Source organism: Eurypyga helias, unplaced genomic scaffold (genome assembly GCF_000690775.1).
Source record: "Eurypyga helias isolate BGI_N326 unplaced genomic scaffold, ASM69077v1 scaffold26767, whole genome shotgun sequence".
Lineage (NCBI taxonomy): Eukaryota > Metazoa > Chordata > Aves > Eurypygiformes > Eurypygidae > Eurypyga > Eurypyga helias.
Genome location: NW_010264052.1, coordinates 49010 through 57830, shown reverse-complemented (window position 1 = coordinate 57830; position 8821 = coordinate 49010). Strand labels below are relative to the sequence as shown.

The following is an 8821-nucleotide window of genomic DNA, read 5'->3' as shown; positions in this document are numbered from 1 at the left end:
TTGTCCTTCTCATGCAGAGCGGGGAGCGGTTAGGGAGAGGGTGAAGGGACCCTGCCCCACTTCCCACAGACGTTATCCTCGGCTTTCCCTTCGGTTTCCCCTCTGGATCCAGCTTGTGGCTTTGCTTTTTGCAACCAAGTAAGGAGCATCTCTTCCCCGTCAGTGCTGCTTCCCATGGGAGGCCATGGCAGGTTGGGGCAGCTTGAGCCACGACCAGCCCCGCTGAGGCAGAGCATGGCTCTCCAAAACGAGAGCATGTGGTAGCAGTTCTATTTAATAATAATTAGAGCCTTCAGAAATACATATGAGCATCAAAATAAAGCTGTTCTCCAGGTGTGTGCTTGTGGAGGGGTTAAGAAGGGAGTGATGCTCCCTGGACCGAGTCCCTTCTTGACGAGAGCCCCAGGTGATGGCTGGTGCCAGCCCAGTGTCCTAGCTGCCCAGTGTCCTGCGGGCCGGGAGAGTCCGGGCCGGCATCAGCACTGCCATCGCCTCGCTGCTCCCTGCGAGCTGCAGTGAGGCACCTCTGACAACACAGCATGGATTATAAAGCAGCAATCTTGAGTTGGCTGCACCCGCGGGGCTGTGCACAGGGCGCTGCTCGGGAACTCGCACATGAAATGGTCCCTTCTCCGTCCATCCCTGCACGAGCTGCGGGGCTGGAGCAAGACGCATCGTTTCTGGTGGTGCTGCAAGCCTTCGTGGTGGTGAAAGCTGGAGGCGGCTGGCAGAGCCCTGTCCCCAGCGTGGGGACGTGAGGAGGGTGGTAGCGCCCAGGCTGCAGGACCGCGCATTCCGCTTCCTGCTTTATTTTCCAGGCTGATGCATGGTTTTGGGGTTTCTTATCCAAAAATCATTCTGGATAAGAAGACTCGGCTGTCAGCTTCCTTTGGGCAGTTGGTGCCGCTAAGAAGCATTAAGAGCCAGCAAGTGATTTCTAAAATTCAGTCATTATTGGGAGCTGCCTCCACCCTCGACAGCTTGTTCCATGCCCACGGAACAGAGCGGCTTTGGGAGGCTGAGGGCATGTTCCTCAGCCCTGTGTGTGCTCCTGCGCCTGCAGGGATCCCAGCATGGACCCGGCTTGATGTCTGGGGCTAAAATCCACCGTTTCCCCAGTTGTGTGGGGCAGCACGGCCTCGTTTTGCAAGATAATTCCTTCTGCTCGCACACCGGTGGGAACCAGGGCAGGAAGGTGAATTTGGGATTTTGCTGTTGACTTTAACCCTTGTTCTCAGCAGGGCCGAGCGGCCACGGTTATCGGCTGAGCCGCAAATCGAGTTACGCGCAGGCAGCTTCATTCATATTCCCCGGCTCCTGCCCGTCTCGCCTGGTTAGAAATTCTCCGGCCTCTTTTATCCGCTTGCGGCTTCGAGCACATGATTTACGATCCGATTCGAGGCTCCCGAGCGTTGCTGGCTAATTTGCCACCCTTTATTCGCAGGATTACGGCTGGCAGCGTGACGCTGCCCTGTGGATGGAGGGGCGAGAGCTGGGAGGGGCCCGTGCTGGGTGCTGGGGAGGGTGATGGTATGTCAGGGGTGTGCGCCCCAGCGTGGCAGTGGGGTGATTTCTGCAGGGTGAGCCCCTGCCTCGGTTTCCCGTGCAGCATCGGTATTGCCACGAGTCCTGGTGAGACGTGCGCGATGGGGCGCAGAGACTTGGTGCTGTCACTGCATATGTGGCCAGGTTCTGCCATTTTTTCCCCTTTTTCCCTATTTTTTGGTGAGGGATGGAGCTCCCAGGGCTGAGCCCCTTCTTGGCTGTGGGGTCTCAGCATGCTGCCTTGTCCTGTTGCCGGCACAGTCCTCCCAGCACTGCAGAGCGGGATGGTTTGATGGCGCAGACCCTTGCCACGAGCTGCCTCCCTTTCTCAGGGCAAAGGCAGAGCATCCCATGGCTTTGGATTGTCCTGGGGACACCTCTGGGTGCCGGGCTCTCCTCTTGCCCAGGGTGTAGGGAGCAAGGTGTCGGGACAGCCGGCACAGTGTCCTCACAGGGACGCATGTGTCACCCCTGCAGAGCTCGGGTATGGGAGCGCTCCGCATCTGCTCCAGTGCTGCGTGCTCCAGCTCGGCGTGTCTGCAGCCCACCCGTCCTACGTGTCCCACCGTGCGGCCGGTCCGGCACGTACCGCGTGGTGGTGGCATCTCGCCGGGGGTGAGTCCCGAGGGTGGAGGTGACCTGGCTGCTGCTGGGACATGCAGCATCATCTCCAGGATTTGGTTATGGCTCAGCAGCAGCTGCAATTATCTGCCTTCAGCAGAGGAGACGTGTGGAAGATGGGGCTGGGGCTGGCCTCATCCCCTCTCTGTGCCTCAGTTTTCCCTGATTATCCATGCTGGTGTGCCGTAGCGCACGGCATGTGCTGGTGTTGGGCTGCGCTGGCGATGCTCAGCACCGGCTCTCCGTCGGTAGCAGCAATGCATATACCCTTTTTCTTCTGTTCCCAGGTGAATATGGCCCTGGCAGGGAAGCCTTTAGACGTGACTCTCAGCACCTCCAGAGCTGACCAGTGGAATATGGTTTTTCCTCAGAAAGACGAAATCATCACCAGCTTAGTGTCTGCCTTAGACTCCATGGTAAGAGGCCAGTGGTGTCCCCGTCCCGCACCGTTTTGCCTCCCTTTAATGGGGCAGGGCTGAAGTAGGAGGGCTGTCGAGCTCACCCCACTCCCCTCCGCTGCCGGAAAGCCCAGGGAGCTGCTGGAGCTGGAAAATAAAAATCCTCTCCCGCCCTGACAGCCGTACGGATCATAAAGTCAGCCCAAGTTAATCTCAGATGTGTATTGTTTTCCCATTAATATTTATGTTGGTATCAACTGAATGTAGGGTGGTTGGGGTTGGTTTTTTTTCTGGATGTTTTACCAATGTTACCGTGAGCTTTTACACAACAGGAGAACAATGGCTTTTATCTCCGAGAACAAAGAAAATAACTTTCATATCTTTTGACGTAGAATTCCTGGTGGAAACCTTGCCTAAGTCAGTCGTGCTTACATAAACAAGATAACTGTCTGGATTAAGTCTCGTGGACCAGAGCTAATCTTATTTTTAACTGTGAATGTGATCAGGAAGGGAAAGCGGGTGTGTAGTAACAAAAGTCTAATGCAATGCGACGTGCTAAATAGCCCTCCCTTTTTAAAGCCAAGGCGTATTTAATGTATTTATCTTGGATGCATCTTCCTCTCTACGCAGGTAGGGTGGGTTTTTTTCCACTAACACTAATTTCCTTCACTTTGCCCATCACCGCCCTGCACAAGGAGCAGGTTCCCCGGAGCTGACGCACCCCAAGCAGATCTGATGATTTATAAAGGTGCCATCCTGTACAGCAAGCCGTGTTGCCGTAGTTTGGCTTCTTAATGAATATACATTATTCTGCAGTCCTTGTTAGGTGCTTACACCAGGGCCAGGGGGCCAGGCTGCTCCTGAAATTCAGCTTTTATCCCAGCGCTTCACCCGTGCCAGGCTCTGCACCCACGGAAGTCTGGCTGCCTGAATGCCTGATGAATAAACCATGGGGCCATGCGCACGTCGCCAAGCGGGCTTAGGGTTTGGAATTGGTCTGCTTCCAAATCTCACATCCCCAAGATTTTGTATTTATTTTTTGAGTGTTGAGCTTCTTGAGCAAAATACTTCTTTTTGCTACTGGGTTTGGGAAAGGAGGTTTCTTTAAAAATACCTATTTTGGGGGATGGGATTCAATACCTCCTTCTTGAAGAAGGTGGGCAGGAGGTAAAATGACCCAATACAGAGACTGGTTGAAGCCCACACAAATCTAGGTCACTGTAAATGCACGCAGGGACCCGAAGGTAGCTCAGGGGGGGTTGGTCCAGGGGCAACTTGCTCCCTCCCTGGCTGCCAGCATCCTCCAGCCCCTCTGTGGTGCCAGGGGCAGGCGACATGTCTAACTGAGGGTGCCGATGGGAAAATCCCCCACTTTACCCGTTTGAATCGTGACCTGGGGATAGCATCTTCATAGCATTGGTGCTGTCTCGATGGGAATATGACTCAGGCTGCTGGCACTGCGAAACTATTATAATATAGAAAATAATAATAAAAATGCATATACATGTGTATTATGTAGAGCAGGAAGCACACGTTACATAAAATGGATTAACGGAGGAAGTCTTTTCCATCTCTTTAATGTTTTGCATAACTGTACAAGAAGAATCGTTCGACTAATCCAGACTTTGACCATATTAGTGTTCTGCAGCTGAAATAAGATTCCCGTGCTCCTTATTTCATTAGAGCTGGTGGAAAAATACAAATTGTTGTTGGCTGGTGGGTGGTTTTTTTTTCAGGAATGTTTTCTTTTAAAGAAATACTATTAAGTGTTTACTTTTAGGATAGGAAAAAGTGAAGCAAAAGGATGGGCAAGTTCCATCAAAGCATAGCTCAGCCAGATACCTTTCTGAAGCTGTAAAGTCACCCAAGTGCTTACAGGATGTCATAAACCCCATGAAATTCTGACCCAAACCAGAACATGGCTTTTGGTGGGAGAATCTTTTGATGGAAAGATAAAAAATCCCACTGGAAAATGGGAGAGGGTGGCAAGCAGGGATGGGATGCTCTTGCAGCCTCTCTGAGCCGGTGTCTCCCTGCAGTGCTCGGCGCTCTCCAAGCTGAACGCAGAGGTGGCCTGTATCGCCGTCCACGAAGAGAGTGCCTTTGTGGTGGGCACCGAGAAGGGACGGGTCTTCCTCAGCGCCCGCAAGGAGCTGCAAGCCGACTTCCAAAAGTTTTGCAGTGAGTATCCCCGCTGGCGCGGTCTTCCCCTGCGCCGAGCTTGGTTGTGCCTGCTGGGACCTTCACCGAGCACGGGTGGGGCTGTGGTTTGAATGGTCCGTGGGGCTGCGCGGTGTTTAAAGTAATGGAAAAGGAGGGTAGGAATTGTGGCTGGGCACAGCCAGAGCCTCTCCTCTCCTGTTGAGAGCAGGAGCAGAGAGGCTTTCTTGGGCCAAGGCTTTTTTCCTAGTTTTGGAAAGACGGGTGAATTCTTGGGCTGTATCCAGACAAGCATGACCAGCAGGTTGACGGAGGGGATTCTTGTGAGACCCCCCTGCAGTTCTGTGTCCAGTTCTGGGGCCCTCGACATCAGAAGCCCATGGACCTATTGGAGCAAGTCCGGAGGAGGCCACCAAGATGCCCTGAGGGCTGGAGCCCCTCTGCCATGGGGACAGGCTGGGAGTTGGGGTATTCAGCCTAGAGAAGGGAAGGCTCCGGGGAGACGTTATAGCACCTTCCAGTACCTGAAGTGGCTACAGGAAGGGTAAAGACAGACATTTTAGTATGGCCTGTAGCAATAGGACAAGGTGTAATGGTTTTAAACTAAGAGAGGATAGATTTAGACTAGGTATAAGGAAGAAATTTGTTCTGATGAGGGTGGTGAGACACTGTCACAGGTTGCCCAGAGAGGTGGTGGATGTTCCATCCCTGGAAACATTCAAGGTCAGGCAGGATGAGGCTCTGAGCAACCTGAGTTGAAGATGCCTGTCACTGCATGGGGTTGGACTAGATGACATTTAAAGGTCCCTTACAACCCAAACCATTCCATGATTCTGCTATTTGGGAGCTGGGAGCGTTGGTTGTGGAGTGGCTTATTTCTTTGACAGTGGTGAAAGGATGCCTGAAGCAGGAGCTGTGGTGCCTCTGGTCTCAGATCAGGGTCACCAGGTATCGCGGGGACGGGTGTGACTGGCAGCAGCCCTGTGTGCGGACAGGCTGGCACCCAGCTCTCCGCACCAGCTCCGTGCCTCTGTCTGGTCCCCGAAACCAGGCAGGGAGATAAGGAGAAGGCAGGAGCCGTGCTGTGAATGTGGGCCTGCATTTCTTGGGCAGCATCATCCTCGGCATGCCAACCACTACTTTCCCTGCTCCATGCAGGAGCTGGGGTGGGATCTGGCTTTGGTGACCCTGGGGGCCCCAGACCTAGGGGTACCTCAGAGCTGGGTCTGCTCACACACAGTGCCCACGGCGGGATGTCAGCGGAGAGAAATGGCGTGGCTGTGTGCACACATGCATGGTGTTGATGGAAACCGTATTGGTGCTTAATCTGTCGGAGACATTGCTCAGGAAGGGTTCACTCTCGTGAAAACAGTGCTGTAAAGCTGCCAGGGTCACTGTCTGCTTGGGTTATTTGCTGCACGTGTGCGGGGGGAGCCAGCACAGCTTTGCAGGAGCAGCTCCTGCCAAGGCTCCACTCTGCCCCCGTCTTGCCTGCCGTGGGCAGCTGTCTGCCACCCCTGCCACACCACTCGCCCCTGGGAGAGCCGCGCTTGGTCATCCTCTGCCCTGGTGCGGTGCGTTTTGCAGGACCAGAGGCGTTTTGGGGACGTTTTCTGTGTTCACGGGTGACTCTGCCTCCCCTTCCCACCACCCACGAGAGGCAGGAAGTTCCCAAGTGATGAAGGGTGGTGGGGTGGCCAACGGGAGGTAGCTCCCTCTTATACATTAAATCCCACCTGTGTCTCCCTGGAGCTCACAACATTGCTGACCATCTGCAAATCTTACTTCTAGAAATACATGTACATATATCCCGGCTGCTGACCTAGCGCTGTGCTGGGGCAAGGTGCCCGATGTTAGATCCCGATTCCCCTCTGCGCTGGTTTCATTTACACCTTTGTGAAAACAAAATGGTCACGTCTGGTAGAAAGCCCAAAATCTTGACAATGGTGTTTGGATGTAGTGGCTGATGCTGGAGACAGGGTGAAACATGATAACTCTGTCTTGAATTATAAATGTCCCAGGCTCAACTCCACTCCATAAAGCTTTTACAACTGGCACGCAGTGGAAAGCATCCCTGGAAGTGCCTCTGATTTATGGTCTAGCTGCCCCCATAGAAAGATCTGAAATAATCTAAAGCAGACATCGCTGGGAGATGTAAGAAGCCTCTTATCTCTCTGGGTGCGCAGACCTCTCCTGAACGCCCTCCTTTATCTGTACCTCTGGCTCAGCCTTTTCTGGCACATGGGGGGACTTGACAGTCATCAGGATTAATGTCAGCGGAGGAGAGTTAGTGCCCAGGCTTAGGAGGGTGTGGATGCGGGTGCATTTCACCACCTTGGTAAAACACCCCAAAAAAGTTGCCAGGGCCCATTGCCCCACACCAGGGGATGTGCGGTGTTGGGTGCCTGTCACCTTTCTAGTCTGTGGGTCTGGTTCTGTGGGTACGCCGGGTGGCCCTCGCCCCATCCCGGTGATGTCCCATCCAAGGGCTGTTCCCACAGGAGGGATCCAGGTGCTCCTTCTTGGGTGCCCAGGCAGCACCAGAGCTGATCGCTAGCACGAGCCTGTCGAGGATGATGAAGGAATTAGTCCTTCGCCACTGAAAATCCCTTGCGAATTGCTTCGGATAGAATGGCAATAATGTACTTGTAGTGTTTAATTTTCTGTGCGTTTAGAGATGCAAGGAAGTCGTTGCCGAAGATATGCTTTATTTGAGGTTTAATGGGGGAAATTAGCAGGAAATAGCTGGTATTACCGAGCTATGTGACGCTGAAGGGTAAAAAAGCCTCCGAGAAAGGCGGATTTTCTTTTCCTGAGAGATTGAAGGCTAAGCAGATTGAAACCAGAGAAAAGAAATGCGCTGCCCAATTAATCACAACAGTTTCAGTGCAGCTGAGTGCGTAAAACTAGGGAAGGGGGGACATGCACGGGCTGAGCCTGCCCCTGCCCCCAGCAGCGCTGCTGGCACCGCTGCCCATGCCAGCACCGCTGCCCATGCCGGCACCTTCTCCTGCATGCTGGGAGCTGCCGGGCACCGCGGCCCCATCTGAGCTGGCGTCTGTGCTGGGTGGGAGACCCAGGGCACCTACCCACCCAGCCTGAGGACTTTGCTGACACTGTGCCCCACTGGCACCCACAGGACCCTGTCTTGCCTGGGGTTTGGTGGGCAGGGATGAGTGCAGCCCTGGCTGAAATTGGTGTAATCCCACTGGCAGGGTTGATCACTTTGCAGCAGATCAGAATTATGCAGGGCATCGCCCTGAAGTTCCTCTCACCACAAAGTCTCACGTTTTACCCTCTCCCCTCCGCAGGAGTCCAGCAGAGGAAGGAGCAGGACGCGGAGGCGCAGAAGAAGGCAAAGGAGTGCGGGCGAAGCGTGCTCAGGGTCTCCCCGGACCAGGGATCAGACGTGTACCTCCTCAGGAAGATGGTAGAGGAAGTGTTTGATGTGCTTTATAGTAAGAACCTTCACGCTTCCATTTGGGGATTTGGATTGCCCCTGGGGCTCGCTCAGCTGCCCGGCGCCGCCACCGGATGCAGTTCTTGGCCCCAGCCCGGCCAGGGAGCAGGGCCTTGGCAGGGGCGGCGTGGCGGGTCGTGCTCCTGCGTAGGGTCAGCGTTGTTTTGAGATGGGGTTTAGCCGCTGCTCCTTCCCTTTTCAGTGCCCCAGACTGGGCAAAAAAAATCCCTGTTGGAGGGAACATCCTTTGCTGCCCAGCCAGGGAAAGCCTCTGCTGTGCCCTGAGTGTGATTTTTTTCAAGCACACCTTTATCCCTGACACCTTGTCTCCTCCACCTCTGTCACAAGCTCTGTGTCAGGGCTCTGCAGCAACTCTCTGCCTCCTTTCCTTGGCAAGTCTATTTAAAAGGAAAAAAGATGATTTTTCTAGCAGGCGGCCCCGCAGCCCCGCTCTGAGAGACGAGCTGGTGCCGTTCCAGCACATGCATCATCCCCGGCAATAAAGCTTCTGCAATTAAAATGTAGATGACCATATGGCTGTTGATATGTAACCCAGTGGGTTGCAGAGCTCCCTGCGGGCCCAATCTGTGGAGGCTCGAGCGGTAGCAGCGTCTGCTTCTTGCTTGGGAGGTCCCCA

At 54.2% G+C, this 8821-nt stretch overlaps 1 protein-coding gene across 1 annotated transcript in view; it reads left to right on the top strand.

Moving 5' to 3' along the window:
• The first annotated feature begins 2459 nt into the window (after positions 1-2459).
• GTF2IRD1 (GTF2I repeat domain containing 1) overlaps positions 2460-8821 on the top strand; it is a 45043-nt gene continuing 38681 nt past the window's right edge. Inside the window, exons 1-3 of the mRNA XM_010156277.1 lie at positions 2460-2582; positions 4604-4745; positions 8036-8182. Of these exons, the coding sequence (XP_010154579.1) occupies positions 2460-2582; positions 4604-4745; positions 8036-8182 (412 nt within the window). The remainder of the gene's footprint in view (positions 2583-4603; positions 4746-8035; positions 8183-8821) is intronic.